The following is a 16,918-nucleotide window of genomic DNA, read 5'->3' as shown; positions in this document are numbered from 1 at the left end:
ATATATAGTGCCTTTGGGGGCGATACAGCGATTCTAGCGATTTTCCAACTTTATGATACCATTTTTGTAGTACTATTTGTCTTTCGCTTCAGAATAGGCATCAGTTTCGGCGATTACTTCTTCATTGGCGCTTTCCAGCGAGCATTCTTTTGAGGTCTGAGAACAGGAAATATTCGCTGGGAGCCAGATCTGGCGAATACGGTAGATGCAGAAGCAATTCGAAGCCCAATTCCTGCAATTTTGCCATTGTTTTCATTGATTTGTGACGGTGCATTGTCTTGATGAAACAGCCCTTTTTTTCTTCAAATGGGGCTGGTTTTTAACGATTTCATCCTTTAAACGATCCATAAACGCAATATAATAATCGCTGTTGAGGATCTGGCCCTTTTGGAGGTAATCAATGAATATAACACCTTGCGCATCCCAGAATACTGATGCCATAATCTTGCAAGCTGACTGTTATGTTTTTACTCGTTTTGGATTCGGTTCATCGTGTACAGTCCACTCAGCTGACTATCGATTTGACTCCGGTGTGAAATGATGGAACCATGTTCCATCCATTGATCGCTTTTGATCGATTGTGAACTTTCTCATTTACAAATATTCGGGAATGTACACGTTCAGATGATATCTCCACAATGTCTGCTGTCTCGATCAACTTCACTTTACGGTCATTCAAAATTATTTTGTAAACTTTTTTGATTTTTTCGTCGGTGACAGCCTCTTCTGGGCGTCCTCTGCTTTCGTCGTCTTCGGTTCTCATTTCACCACGTTAAAGCATACCAATCAACGATGGTTGATTTTCCTGGTGCAGACCCCGGGAACTTTCATCAAGTCAAGATTTTGCTTCAACTGTATTTTTTCCCTTCAAACAGCAATATTTTATCAGCAGAGGAAACTCGTTTTTTCCCATATTTTTTTAAATAACAAAAGTAGCTACACTCACAACGCAATATTTCACAAACTAATGGTCGGACGGCTGTCAAATTTTGACACGTATCGTTTGAAGGTTGGTACTAACTAAAAATCATATGGATTTAATACAAGCACCGCCATCTGTGCATCAGACCAGGGACTTTTCAATTGGCCTAATAAGAATATTCCACGGACTTCAGTAAGGCAGCTTAGGTAGTTCTGATACAGACAGGTACGCAGATTTGTATTTGTCATAGGTACTTAACACTTATCGGCGTAAATATGAAGTGTGCATATTCTTGTCTAGTTCGGAATGGTTCGATATACAAGATAAGGTGCTGTACCACACCGAGCTTATATATTACCTGAATATCAACTAATTTCTATGGAACTAAAAATTTCTTACAAAGCCAATAGAAGTGAAGTCTTACATATTTATAACCTTCCATTTTATGTGCTTGCTAAGCACATTTATTTACATCATCCTTATTATTTTACCATATACTAACATAGTAAATATTTATCTTCCCGCACTAGTGCATGGAAGGAACTCTGAATGGCGCGGAAAAGAATCATCAGACTTATTGTTTGTTGAAGAAGAAATATACAGTAGTGGAAAGTCTCATAATACTTTCATTCTGTTGGTTGCCACTATCCATTCAATTATGTATTAAACTTCAGTTCATTTTGGCTACACCACAGATACAAGAGCTATGCCTTGGAGAAGTCTCTCAGAGGCTTAGGAGGGTCAAGATAAAAAACATAAACATAAACAAACATCACAAAATAAAATCAATGAGTTGATCGATTGAGTAAAATGAAAAACAACAAACAAACATTAATAATGTGAAATTAATAATGAAGATATGCTAAACATGGTTATATTACCATTCACTGCATTATTCTACTAACATATTCCTTGATTGATATAGAAACGCATGTCCTAAATTCAATTAATAACATGCCATATATGTACATGATTTGAAACCAGTTTTTTTTATTTTTAGGAATAGATCCAGCGTCGGTAGTCTGCCCTTCGGATAAGTTTAAATGTCCTGAAGGAAAATGCATTTCCCAGCAACTAGTATGCAATTACCAAAAAGACTGCGAGAAAGGCGAAGATGAATTTCAATCATGTCGTGAGTATTTACATGTTATTTAGTTTCACATCCGCTAATAGTCGGTTCAGTACCGTTATTTTGACGTCCAAATCGCCTACATTATACACATGGTATTAACCACGTAGTGAAGCAGATTATAGCGAAATGTCAGCTGTATGTACTTAGCGTGAACGAAATTAGGTCCAACATTTCAATCGTTTGATGAGGATTATTTTGGTGGATATACAGTGCGCGTCAAAATTATGGAACAAATTTATTTTCTCAGAAGACAAATATATGGCAACAAAATCCTGAAACAGGTCAATTTTTGTTTCACTTTCACCAAATTTTTAAACATTTTTTAAGGTTTTGGTTGCACCCTGTGCTATCCCCATCAACCCTCTAAATTTTATGAATAGGAAAGTGGGTCATGTGGTACTTTTTTGGCAAGGTCTTTTTATCTTATTTACAGGCATGCAGAAATTTTCAAAAAAAAATTTTTTTTTTTTAAATTAGTTAGTTCAAAGATGTTTTCAGTATGTGCAATTTGTCATGGCTTTGAGACGATGGTACCTCATGAAATTCATCACCGAATGGAAGTCGACCATTACAGTTTTGTTCATACCCAATTTCAACCCGTTTCAACCCCCTCACGTGAAAAATTAGAATGTATGAAACACTGCGCTTCAGTTATGATCTGAAGTAGGTATGTTATTAGTACGTTTCTTTTCTACTGAGGTTGAATCCAAAATGATTCTCCGGGTGGTACTCCAATGCCGAAATAAATTTCCAATGTCGCTCCATTTTTTTCTCCATTGAAGGGTTTGTAGGGGTTGAATGTTGTGCATGAACAAAACTGTAATGGTCGACTTTCATTCGGTGACAAATTCCAACAAGTACCATCGTCTCAAAGTAAATGAACCATGACAAAGTGCACATACTGAAAACCTCTTTGAACTAACTAATTTTTCAAAAAGAAATTTTTTTCTTGAAAATTTCTGCACGCCTGTGAAGAGGATTCGAAGACCTTGCCGAAAAAGTACCACATGACCCTCTTTCCCTATTCAAAAAATTTAGAGGGTTGATGGGGATGGAACAGGGTGCAACGAAAACCCATAATGTTTTGGTAAAACTGAAATAAAAATTGACCGGTTTCAGAATTTTGTTGCCAAATGTTTTTCTTCTGAGAAAATGAATTTTTTCCATCATTTTGACGCGCACGGTACATACAGCTCTAGCTCTCTAGCAACCGCTTTTTGATATAATTAATGAGAAGTTAAATACGAAAAAATTTTGAGTTTCAGTTCAATTCCATCCATAAGGATCTTTTTCCTTTTTTTACACTATTATTTTTTTACCCTTTCGTTAATTTCTATGTTGCTATATTTATTGTACCTATTCCTCTCAATTAGATTATTTCATCTCAGAAATTTTATCTAAATCATTCGAAAATTAAATAAAAGCGTGCAAAAATTGCTAAGAAAATACGATAGATACATACCTACTTTCATCCTTCTGAATTTTATCGATATTAAGGTTAAAATATCAAGAAACAAAAAAAAAACTTTACTGGATGTATCGGGTTGTCCTATAGCTTGATACAATTCGGAATGATTTTAATGAAAACAATGTATTTTTTTTCATTTCTTTCATCATTTTCGTCTTCAGTAGGTTAGGTTAGGTTATGCCATTTAATCATGTTTCATCAATTGATCATGTATCATATCATCATATCATATCATATCATCTCATTTGTGAATACTGAAAGGAAATAAAAAACAATACATGGACGACAACATTATATATAAAAGCCAAAAATTTCATAATAGGGTAATAAATTAGCCTGAATATAGGTTTAAATTACTATAAAAGTGAATTCACTCTGGGGAATTTCTTTGAGGTTGGGTTCATAAATTCAGAAACTGGGCAGTGGGTTCTAACGTGAGCTTAAAATTATTGTGTAGTTGTTCATAAAAATTCGATTAGCTTGGTGGTTTTGCTACTTTAACGTTAAGCCTAGCAGAACCAGCGATTTCTCTGACAATTGGACAGCAAACATTTTTTCAAATTAGCCTAAAATTATGGCAAAAAATCTGAATTTCCAAAGTGGTTCTGCTAGCTTTACTGGGGTGTTACATAGAGTTTTGTTGAAAATTCATTGAAAAATAAGAATATGATTGCTGAGAAGATTTTTGTGAGGAAACATTCGGAAAAGGAGAACGAACCTTCAACTTCTAGGGATTTGAAAGGAGTAAATATTAATATACCAAAAAATGCAATAAATTCTTTTTCTTTTAATATTAGCGGCGGTTACAATAACAATGTTAATATGAATTACAAGGTAAAATAGTGTGGAATGTTCAGCTTCCTTGATGGCTTATTGGTTAGAGCTCTGGACTAGTGATTCGGAGGTTGCGGGTTTGAGTCCCGCTCGAGGAGGTACTTTTTACAGAAATGAAAATTTGTCTGCATGCCACTACACTATTTTACCTTGTCATTAATTCACAGACTCTAAAATCCATCATTTTCGGGTTAATATTAATATTAAGTAAATATGACAAAATAATTTTAAATGAGTTGGCTATGCTTTCTACCCAAGGGAGTATAAAAGTTTCACTTTACTCCCACATTCGATAAACCTACCAATTCATACCATGTCTGAATTATTGTCAAAAATTTTGTCGTATTTGATAGAAGAAGCAATATTATACTGTTACAGTTCAATTTACAGGGTTAGAACCTTGTAAATTGGACTGCAAAGTGTTAACTCTGAATAACGAATTAATGTCATAATTTTTAATTTTTGTTTTATAGCGCCACCCGAATGTGAACAAGGACAAATAACATGCCGGCAGTACATATGGAATAAAACATATTGCATACCGCCATATTATCGCTGTGACAAGACGGTTGACTGTATAGATGGAACCGATGAAGTCGAATGTAGTGAGTATTCATTTTTTTTTTAGAGCACAACATTGATATCATCCAATATCAGTTCAAATACTCTTACTAAAACAATGGCGTTTGAAAGCTCACAAAGTTGACCAGTCGCCAAAGTTCATCTTGGGAAAGTTACTATACATACGTATAAACTTTTTCCTCTCAACATTTTTTATATGTGAAAACATTTCTGGAACTATCCTTTGAGAAACAATCCAACGGATGTAAAAAAATGTTTTCTACGTCAATACAAGAATAAAGTATACCTTCTATATGAATAAAAAGAAGAAATAATTGAGTTTTATCTAGGTACTCTCAGTCATTAGTTGTTTCAACGACACCACAAAACAATCTCTCCATATTTAACAGAATAATGAGTTTCGTGCTGTAATCCGAATTTTGGGACAATAGGAATAATTGAAACTTTCAACAACGTAAATGAAATGGATGCTATTGTTATTTATCTCAACAGTTAATTCGCATTAGTGTCGAAAGTTGAGATGAATAATATCCTTACGACTTACAATAACCTGAGATAACTGTGGTATGGATGGAATATTCAAGAACGTTATCTACAGTTTTCATTTCCCTTTACGCTGGTTGTTCTTTGTCATTTGAGTAACATACATATTATGGACATAAAAATAATTGAAATGCTTATATCATAAGGTCAACGAATTTTTTCTAACAAGAAAAATCCTTACACTGCTTAACAAAAAAAAATGGTTTTCTTCAAGAATTAATTCTAGCAATTTTGGGCTGAGAAAGATGAATGAATCAGAACATTTTTTTAGGCCTTAATCTCTATATTTTTTTTTTAACAAAACATCAAATCTCTTACTAGCTTGTACATATCTACTCAGAACTCCTCACATAATATTGAACAAGATTCTTCTTCTGTAACCTTGACCTTATTAGGTCACCTATGACAAGTCAAGGTGTCAAGGTCTCGGATGAGATTTCTTTATCGTAATCTGATCTGTTGATCTTCTTCTGAGTGGAGAACTATCTGAATATGAAATAGATATATTAACAGATGGATAATTTGAAACCATTTTTTTTCAGCGCTCGGACCGTTCGCTCTATCATTCAAACGTAATATGTCTCTATTTTTAGCATTTTGAGCCGGTGATGGTCTTCAAATTCGATTCTGTTCTTCCTCCGCTAAAGATCGGAAAAAAGCTAGAAATTTGAAATATCAAATGTCGCGGTTAAGTTAGTAAATTCGACTAGGGGTTCCGTAAATTTGGGTGCTCGAAATTTTGTTTTCCTATTTACTTCCAAACAACAGATTCGAAAGTGTTGAAAATTTGCATTTGCATTTAAAATGACAGTATAAAACCCTTGGGTAAAATTTCATATCGATTGAGTAACAATTAAGAATCATAAACAATTCTAGAAGAATATCGAAACAAAAATTCACAATATTTACGTGGCCCCGGAAGTGACGGAGTTGTGAAGAAGTCTATTGAAGAGGGATTACCTCTGGAGCTTGTACGATGACCAAATTTTTTACAGGGTACAAAGTTGTACATTTCTTTCTAGCAGCACCTCTACCACTACCACGTGACTGCTCAGTTCAAAACGAAATTATAGATTTTTCCTCTCACAACCACCGATTTATGTATAGACAATAATCTACATTGTAAAATCACAATATTTCCGATTTGCGAATGAAAAAAAAATAAATTGATAACTTTTCACTTTTCGTTTCTCGCAAAAGAATTAATGAAATATTCAATGATATAAAGCACTGAAATATTTTTGAAATATTCGTGTTAAAAAAAACCTTCACAAAATCATCACGAAAAAAGTAAAACTATAATTTTGTGAAGATAAAAATCTTCAGTCGTACAGTGCTGCCAAGTGCCCTCGTACACAGTACAAAGTTTGGTCATCGCAGGAGCGCCAGAGGAGAAATGAATGGGTACTTAATGCTTGACTGATATGCGGAAAGCCACGTGTTGGTAGTCCCTCTTGTAGGAAGAGATCACAATCAGCGTTAATTGTCTTTCATTAATGCATAAAGACACTATGAACACCATATACGAGGAAATTCTCCAACTAGTTTGTTCACTGAGTTATTTCTCCTTGTTTTTATATTCATTAACTACGACTTACTTATATTTTAGGGTTTTGAAGAAGGTTCCAATTTTGAATGAACCAAGAATCGAAATGTAGACAAGCATAACAAACAGTTCTTATTTATTTAATCCACCATTCTTCCACTTCCTCATTTCGCGTCAGTGCTAGCTACCGAAATTCAAAAAATCAAATTGGGAGATGGAGATCCCAAAGGGGAAGTACTAACCTGAATCCAGTCGGCCGAAACTAGCAGACATGTAAAGATTGAATAAATGCTAGTACTAAAATGACCTCAGAGTTCTTGCCTTATTGCAATTTAATACTTGTACGACTGCTGTTATTGAAAACATAAGTATTTCCAATAACATATTGTTTTTACGACAATTATAACCATTGCAAGTTGAGCATGGAGCACTAGCATTGGAGGCGTGAAGGTATGTTGCAGGTGGAAGTCGTTATGCGCTTTAATGTATCCCAAACACAAAGTAATGCGATTTGAGAATGGACTCGACATTCAGATAATGTATCGGTAGCGTACACGAGAAAAAGTCACAAATAATGCTGAAGACCATTAAATAGTTTTGACGACGAGGAAAAACAAAACATTCATTATGTCAAGTATTGGTAGCAGACCTAAGCAAGACTAGAGAGTTATCATCAATGAAACTGATGATGATAATTGAAAGCAAGAAGACAAGCTATACCCATGTACAAGGTGCGGCAGAGCCGACTGATGAGTTTGAAAGGGCTATTCAAAAATAATGGTAAAAATTAGAGAAAAACGGTTTTATTCATTGGAAGCAGTAGAAAATATAGTTTTTCTTCTCAAGTTTTGAGAACGATATCACTAAGATAGCGGGCACAGCAGCGACACACCGATGTAGTAGATTTTGGAAGTTTTCGACCGCTTTTCGTCATATCTCGAGCGGTATGGCCCGATTTTTTCGGTTATTCGCTGCTTGAGTTCTGGAAGGTTGTGGGGCGATTTTTGAGGACCATCTATTCAAGGTGGCCCCAAAGGAAGAAGTCACACATGCTCAAATCTGGTGAGCGCGATGGCCGACCCACGGCACTATTAGTGAGATCAGTCTCCCTGGGAACATCTTTTTCAAAACAGCTAATGAATTTCGAGATATGTAGGCTATAGCGCTATCCTGCTGTCACCCAGATCGTGTTCTTCAGGCTGTAGGAAGGTTTCCAACATCGACACATAACGCTAAAAAGTTACTGTAACGGTGACATTTTCCTCCTCGAAAACACAAGGGTCTATCACTCCGAATTGAGACATAGCACACCAAACTGTGACTTTAGGTGAATGGAGTGGTCTTTCATGGAGTTGACGAGAACAAGTTTTGATTGTGTTTGCAGAGGGGACTGAAATGTGAACAGGAATGCCGAAATGCCAGCTGGGTCGCGATAACAGAACGGTTATTTTCGTAAAACGTGCAAACGGCAAAGCCTAGATGCATTCCGGTCCTAATCATGGTGCTGCCTAAAACCTACTGACTCTAAGGAACACAAAGACCTCTTCTTAACCTACCTGCCCCCACCACATCCCGAGCAATGACCTGTCAAAACTCGTCAATCGGCTCTGCCGCACCCTGTATATTTTTTTATTTATTTTATATTTTGTTTTTATTATTATTTTTTATTTTTATATATTTATTACCCTGTATATATTTTTGGGCGATAGACCACAGTCATTCCAAATTTTCATTTTTCATTTAAAGTCCTTATTGAATTTATTTTTAAAAACAAACTTTTTTTTCGCAGCATATAGACAATGCCAAGTAGATGACTTTCACTGCGGTTCCAAACCGTCTGATCCATGCATACCAAAGGAAAAAAAATGCGACGGTTACTTAGACTGCAGGTCAGGTAAGGACGAAGATGGATGTCCAGGAGTGGCTTGCCAGCCGGACCAATACAGATGTGCCAACGGTTTGAAATGTATCCCTTCTTCAATGAAATGCGATCATAAAGACGATTGCGGAGATAAATCAGACGAGTTAGGATGCAGTAAGTGTATATTTGTTTATTACCTTGTCAAATGAGCGAATAAATATCACACTTTCCCAATATTGTTTAATTAGATAATGACGGCAATCAGTTTTTGTCCTGATTGGTTTGGTAGCCTTGACACGTTCACATCGTGCGAAATTCTTTTTTGAGAAGAATGAAATTTGAATTTTTGATTTTGCAAGCTTTTCAATTCATGAGACAAGGACTATGATGCAGATATGATAAAATACTATTTTGAACCTGAGACATTGTTTGAGAGTGTATGAAAAACAAATATGGAATCCAATTTTTAATACACTCAGTTGCAGGATCGTTTATTAAAATTTAATGCCGCATTAAAATTTCAATCCTCCATTAAATGGATACCATCCTCCTAATGGAGCCGCTTATCTATTGATGAAACATAATTTCAATATTGATAAAACACTTGGCTACGTTGCACAAATGGAGGATTTAAATTTTAATGGCGGTATTAAATTTTAATTATCAGTATGACACTCAGTATTTTCTGCCATATACACCTTTCTGACCTTTAATCTCCAAAAAACGGTTGGGTTTAGGTCCTTGTAGGTACCGTTCTTCCGAGAGATTCGCAGTCCACGACGCCATCTCTCGGGTTAGCAAAAAGTCACTAAAATGTGATAGTTCTTGAAAGTATTGAATTTCTCAAAAGTATCTGATCGGGAAAACTAAAATTAAACAAAACTTTTTATTCATCTTTATTTTTTCTTGTTTTATCTTTCAGATTTCCCACTTTGCACCAGCGGACAATTTCGTTGTGATAATGGCCTGTGCATACCAATTAGTTTTCACTGTGATGGCCTCAACGATTGTGCGGACATGTCTGACGAAAGGAATTGCACTTCCATTTCTTGTCCACCCGACCATTTTCTCTGTCCTAAAGGTGGTCTCAACGGAAACGGCAAATGTATAGCCAAAACTAAGCTATGTGACGGCAAACGAGACTGCGAAGATGGTGCGGATGAAAAAACTGCTTGCTGTAAGTAGATTCTCTCAATATTACTAAAAATTTTACGTAACAGAAGGTATCGAATTCAAATTATGATAATCAATATTGGAGGTATACTCTTTTAAGTATACTTTGAAAGTCTTATGTGGGTTTCATAAAACTTTTATTGCGGTGATTTGCTCGATCAAATGATTTCTGTGTCCAATTTCAGTTAATTTTTGACACTTCCATAAATTTCAAACTGCAATCAACGAGTTGATCGATCAATCAAAGTTTTATGGTCGGTTTATGAACATTCTGAATTATATCCCTCAAGGTCGTGTGTACCGAAGAATGTAATACAAGATTATATTTTAACTCGAGTTAAATCCTCCATTTCTGTTGCACCACGTATTAAATTTACTGCTACCAAATTAAACTAATCCCTCAAAATAGACGGATTATTTGCTTATTTGCCGCTTAAAATATAACTACTACTCAGTTCTGTATATATAACCGTAAGGTCGTGCGACAAATGGATGAATCCATTGCTTTTTTTCCAATGAATTTGAAGTTCTACCTGTTTTTATAATATCAATCACTATAAATCATCACTAGTTAGATTGTGGTTATGTCACAGTATAAAGATATAGTACTAAACCACCCATACTCGTAGTCGTAGTCGAATGAGATGAGAAATGCCAAAAAGGCCGCCGTATTTCGGATTCTTACTGAATATAAATATCAAACATTTTGACCTCCACGACTATTGAACCATAGATGACAGCCATCGAAAATTCTCATGCAGCTAAAAAATACACATTATGAAGTGAAACTCCTGAAACTCCAAAACATCCAACTAGTAATCATCAACGTTAGTGGTAATATAGTTGATGTTTATGTATGCGCTCAGGAGTGTCTCAAAATAAACCTCAAGGGGGCGCATATCTACATCACCACGGACAGCCAAACCACGCTAAGATCCCTGGAATCGTGTTGCTAGGGGTCTCTGCTGACTTGGGAGTGCCGTAACACCATAAAGCAACTGGCCAGAGGAAATAAGGTGACTCTACTATGGGTACCAGGGCACTGTGGGGTTGAAGGAAATGAAAGAGCTGATGAACTTGCAAAAAGTGCATCAAGGTTAACACCTGCTGGACCTGAGCCTTTCTGTGGGCTAGGAAAAGACCAATATAAAGCTGCGGTCCGGCTATGGGAGTTGAACAGCAGGACAATCCACTGGACTAACACTCCTAGACTTGTTCAGGCAAAGAAATTCGTGGAGATTTCAGCTACCTACGCCAAAAAGCTCCTGGAGCTGTCGCGAGCCGAGCTTCGGGTGATGGGGGGACTGCTGCAGAGCTGGCTGGCCTAAGAACCATTCACATGGGTAAGCCGGTCCTGGATACCAGAGAGGTAACGGCCAAGTCCCCTAAGGAGGTTGTCAGTTTTATTAGCGTCATTGACGACCTCCCTGGGTTTCTATGAATGAGTAGGGTAGAGAACAAAAGATCTGCATGGTCGCAGTTCCCGGAAGGCTTACCGAACCAAAACGACCCCAGTTAAAATAATAATAATAATAGTTGATGTAAAAATCATAATAATTATCGAATATCTCCATGAGTACATTGTTTAGGGGAAACCCTGCGTTATGTCAAGAAAATTCATTCGTTTGAGTATAAATCGACATGAAATATCGATGCATTAGCACTCGCAGTTTCTTTGCGTTTTATGTTCATTACGTTTTTTTCATAATATCAAGGTGCGTCTAAATATGTGTTGTCCGAACGGCAAATTTCTCCAATTGAAGGAAATAGTTAAAATGTTCGAGGCTATGCTCCTCATCAGTTTGCAGTCCGTTTTTTTTAAGCAAGCCAAAGGGGCTCGCAATCAGTTTGAATTGCATCATTTCATTAAAAATTTCACCCATCATTATCACTCACTGAATATTCATTCACATAAACATAAATCACATTAATTTGCCGTTCATTCGCAAACATTTGAGGACAAATTTCGATATTCAGAATATTTATGAATTCATGAATTTTTATTTTTCAGCGAGTTCTTCTTGCGCAGCACTCCAGTGCCAATACAAATGCCGAGCATCTCCAAATGGAGGTACGTGCTACTGCAAAGATGGCGACAAGCTGGCACCCGACAACTCCACTTGCATCGACAGGGACGAATGTTTGGAGTGGGGACACTGCGAGCAGCTCTGCACGAACACCCCGAACGGCTACAACTGCCGGTGTGCTACCGGCTTCACGCTCGCCAACAGGACCAAGTGCAGCGCGCAGGATGCCGAATATCTGAAGATTATGTTCATCCACGAGAAGTCCATAATAAGTTTGAACTCGATGGGCTCGAGCACTGTTATCGCGAATACTACCGCCGGTAGCGGTTTGGACTATCATTTCGATGAAAATATACTGTTTTGGTCGGATGTCAAAACCAAAAGGGTAAGTCCCATGCTACACTTTCCTATGTCGGACATAAGTGTTCAGAGAGTCTTACAGTATTGTTCATGAACTAGTTGAAAGAGAGAAAGAGTATATACACAGGCTATTCTGGAACGAAGTGGCTGGTTACAGGCAGTCGAGAGGGTGTATAGGAAAATGAGAGACACAGGCACCTCCGCCATTTTGAGTCCGACTAAATCCTAATGGCGGTGATAATATAAAAATTTGATATGCTACATTACGATTTGTATGTATATTTTCTAAAAGTTTCACTTGTATTTTCACTTCACTTATATTTTCAATTCGGAATGGACCACTTTTCTCTTCAAATTGACACTAGATTCACTCAGCATATTAAAAAGAGGAGTGAATTCAACGAACCTGGTATTATATTAAAGAACTTTCATTTTAATTTATAAGAAATAAGCAACCGTTTCACATATTCCTATAATTCTCAAATAAAGCTTAACAATTTTTATGGTAGTAAAACACAATAGGAAATATTTTTCAGACGTGCTTTATTGGCAAGCAGGCCTGTGTTTATCGAAACAAGCATTTTATTTCAGATTGTTCATTTCAAAGTACTGAAAATGAGAAAATATTCCTCACGCACGTGTCATTATTTCATAATTTTTCATTTTCATTGTCTTCCATTCCCAGAGTCTCCATAGTAAACATCGGTTTGAGTTACTGCTGAATACCTCTTAAAACCCGAACTGTTTATACTTCCATATTACGGGAATATGAAAATTGCTGGCCCGGGAAAAATAACCCCCACCCTCTTGATGAAGGGAATACCTTCGAAAATGCCTACCAAAATATAGTTTTTCCATGACTTTTTCATACCATTTTCCTGTAGACATTAGAATATTTAGAGTTTCACTTTTCCGCAATGACGCGAAAAAATGAAAAGAATGTTACCTATTTACGCCTACCTAATCTAGATCGTTATACAATTCACAGTTGGAGATATTCTTCGACAACGTTTCTAGAATTCTTGTGAAAGGATAATCAACATAAAACATCAGACGCTGGAAGTCAAATGATGTTGCTGAAATTTTCTTTACATTGTTTTTTTGGTCTGAGAATGCTTTAACTTGCAACTGATGCTTTCTCAATGCGTTTACACTTTGTAATTAATGACTATTTTCTCTGAACCTCTGAGTAATAAAATCCATAGAAAGAGAGATGCCTTTTTTTATCTCTGAAGCCGAAGTTTGAGCTTGTTTTTATCAAACTTGAATTGATATCACAGAAACCGTAAAAAAAGTTGATTTCAAAATATTCGGACGCTGATCCACTCTATAGTTTACTAGCATGTATTTTATTGCTCTGAGCTCTGAATAGTCAATTTCACTACCATCTAAATTCACTGGACTGATTATTCTAACTCTTACATAATGCAAGAAATTTTCAACATTAATATTCATAATAATTAGCAGATTTCATTCGAAGTTCGTGAATTTGGATGCGGTACTGAAACAATGTTTTCAGTTCATTTTTAAAGTGATATTTCCGTCCTTGCCAGAACTTCGTTTTAGTTAACGCCAGTCCTGTGTGGAAAAGCATCATCATGTTACACTCTTGTTATTTCATACATATTCTCTGTTCCATATTCAGGGAAATGACGAGTATTGTGCACACTTGATCTTGACTCTTATATCTTACCACTCCTAGTTCACATCATTTCGAATTAATGGTTTTCAGAAAACCTAAAAAGTGCTAGTGTGTCATTATGTCTTTTGCTACCCACATTTATTAAAAACCGTTCCAGGATTAGCCCCAAAAGATCATACACGAATTCACTTCATTATACTTCTCTCAAAATCTGCTCTTCATGGGTTTCAAACAATTTATTATACGCAAAAATATTGGTAAGTCATTGTCTCTTCAAAGATGTCAAACTAGTGTTGTATTTGGATCTATCTTCACCAAAACTACATATAAGTGCGGAAAATACTGAAGACCAATTAATCTCTTCAAAAACTTTCTTGGTCTGAACAAATCTCTAACGCCCTTACTTTATTCCAGATTCATTCGCAACAGCTAAGAGAAACAGGAACCAGCGTAGTACACGTCAGTGACGTGGACATAACCCTTCCAAGTTCATGGATGCCAGTAGCCTTAGCCGTGGACTGGGTTGGAGATAAATTATACGTGGTTGATGCCATTGGACTGAAGATAGACGTGTTCGAACTACACGGCAGATGGCACGCTGTGGCCTTGGGATCGAACCTTACAAATCCCGCAGACATAGCTCTAGACCCGTCCGTAGGATACATGTTCATAGCGGATAGCTCGCAGATACTCAGGGCGAATATGGACGGTACAAATCCACACGCCATTGTCGCAGAAGCTGCCTACAAAGCTGTAGGTGTGGCTGTTGACATAATTGCCAAACGGGTATTCTGGTGTGACAGCCTGCTGGATTATATCGAGACGGTCGATTACAACGGTGAAAGGCGCTTTTTGGTGATCAGGGGACAACCGGTGCCGAGTCCGGCTCGCTTGACGCTCTTCGAGAACAGGATTTATTGGACGGATGGTAAGAATTGTTTTTTCATGCACCATATATATTTACACTTATGCTAAAAAGATGAACATGACTATGAAAGTCGATAAAAATCTTTTTTGCTATCGTACAGATAACTGAAAAACGTTCGAGAAATCGGGAAAAAATCTAAGATTTTGGCCAAAACCTAACCTTACCTAATAATGTTTTTCAGGCCTCAATATTTCCGACAATCCGAATCATAACCAAATGTAAATTGTTATCTTTAGTTCACTGAGTTCTCTTTTTGGTGTTGCTATAAATCCTCAATGTGTATACTAATATGTGATGTGTGGTTCTGCAATCACCGTGATTATCGTTGGCTTGAGGTTTTTTCATAACATAAATCTAAGAGCATTCAATATGTTATTTTTTATTACAAATGAGTATTGCCGTAAATTCTAAACTAACAAAGATTTAATAAGGTACTCGGCAATGGTTGTTTGGAGAGAATGACCTTCATTGCCGAGTAGGTAACCAAATAAATCTTTGTTAGTTATTTGTAAAGCTTACTGTGAAGATTTCTGAGTTATTAGTTAGTTCAATCCTCATATTCCTAATCAACATATTTGAATCGTGTCAATAGTCTGCATTCGTTTTGAAACATGTCAGATTCACCATTATATTCATTCATGTCGGCTGATCTGGATGTTTCTCATGTTTATTCTTAATTCTTAAAAAACATGCTATTCACCTTATATATATTTTTTTCGTTCTAGGTACTAAACAAGGCATTATGTCCGTCGACAAATACGCAGGAAGTTCAAGCATTCAACCATTCTTCAAAACCAAGGATGTTAGGGATCCTAAGGCAGTGAAAGCTATTCATCCACTCATACAACCATTCATTACTAGTCCCTGCGGTCATACTAACGGTTTTTGTCAACATATGTGCATCGTAACCAACGCTGGATCTGAATTGGGATACCGGTGTGCTTGTAATATAGGATGGCGATTGGCTGAAGACGAGAGGAACTGTGTGCTTGTTTCGGAATTCTTGATGTTCTCGCAGCATAGGTAATCATCCAAGTAAATTCAAACTGCTCATAATAACTATTCCTGAAAATGTGTATTTTCAAACTTCTTTCCAATTAAACTTTCAGATTCATAAAAGGAAGAGTTCTAAACCCAGTGATTGAAGGATTCAGCGATGCTATTTTACCAGTGGTATCACGTAGAGCCCGATTCGTTGGTTTAGACTTCGATGCGAGAGACGAACATATCTACTACTCAGATGTGCTCCAAGACGTTATATATCGAGTCCACAGAAACGGCAGCTCCAAGGAGATCATCCTAGCTTCACAAAATGAAGGAGTAGAAGGACTGGCAGTTGACTGGGCTGCTAAAAATTTGTACTACATCGATAGCAGGAAAGGAACGCTCAACGTATTGTCCACAAGGAATATAACGTACCGCAGGACCTTGCTGAAGAACCTTAAACGTCCAAGGGCTATTGTAGTTCATCCTAATAGAGGATTTGTATTCTTCTCGGAATGGGACAGACCTGCGAATATTTCCAGAGCTTATACCGATGGAACTAATCTCACTGTATTCAAAAATCTCACTTTGGGATGGCCCAACGGACTTTCTATTGATTTCGAAAAAGACAGACTTTACTGGTGTGACGCTCTACTGGATCATGTTCAACATTCTAACCTGGACGGTAGCGATCTCAAGACGATAAACTCTAGACTTATCAGGCATCCTTTCAGTATTGTTGTATTCAGGGATCATATGTATATTACCGACTGGAGATTAGACGCCATAATCAAATTGCATAAGTTAACCGGCGAAGGCGAAGAAACTATAGTTAAGGATTCGCAGACTAACAGACTTTACGGTGTTAAAGTAAGTGAGAACATCCCCAATGACTATGAATGTATGAATAACGGAA

General features: G+C 36.8%; 1 protein-coding gene across 1 annotated transcript in view; it reads left to right on the top strand.

The window, feature by feature from the left end:
• The window catches only part of LOC123673960 (low-density lipoprotein receptor-related protein 2), a 76,008-nt gene that overhangs the window by 36,428 nt on the left and 22,662 nt on the right, over positions 1 to 16,918 (top strand). The window contains exons 2-9 of the mRNA XM_045608743.1: positions 1,923 to 2,054; positions 4,830 to 4,961; positions 8,817 to 9,062; positions 9,811 to 10,065; positions 12,073 to 12,473; positions 14,505 to 15,018; positions 15,744 to 16,041; positions 16,128 to 16,872. Of these exons, the coding sequence (XP_045464699.1) occupies positions 1,923 to 2,054; positions 4,830 to 4,961; positions 8,817 to 9,062; positions 9,811 to 10,065; positions 12,073 to 12,473; positions 14,505 to 15,018; positions 15,744 to 16,041; positions 16,128 to 16,872 (2,723 nt within the window). The remainder of the gene's footprint in view (positions 1 to 1,922; positions 2,055 to 4,829; positions 4,962 to 8,816; positions 9,063 to 9,810; positions 10,066 to 12,072; positions 12,474 to 14,504; positions 15,019 to 15,743; positions 16,042 to 16,127; positions 16,873 to 16,918) is intronic.

This window comes from Harmonia axyridis, chromosome 2, assembly GCF_914767665.1.
Source record: "Harmonia axyridis chromosome 2, icHarAxyr1.1, whole genome shotgun sequence".
NCBI classification, from domain to species: Eukaryota; Metazoa; Arthropoda; class Insecta; order Coleoptera; family Coccinellidae; genus Harmonia; species Harmonia axyridis.
Note: the sequence above shows the minus strand (reverse complement) of the source record. Positions and strands in the feature narration are given on the sequence as shown.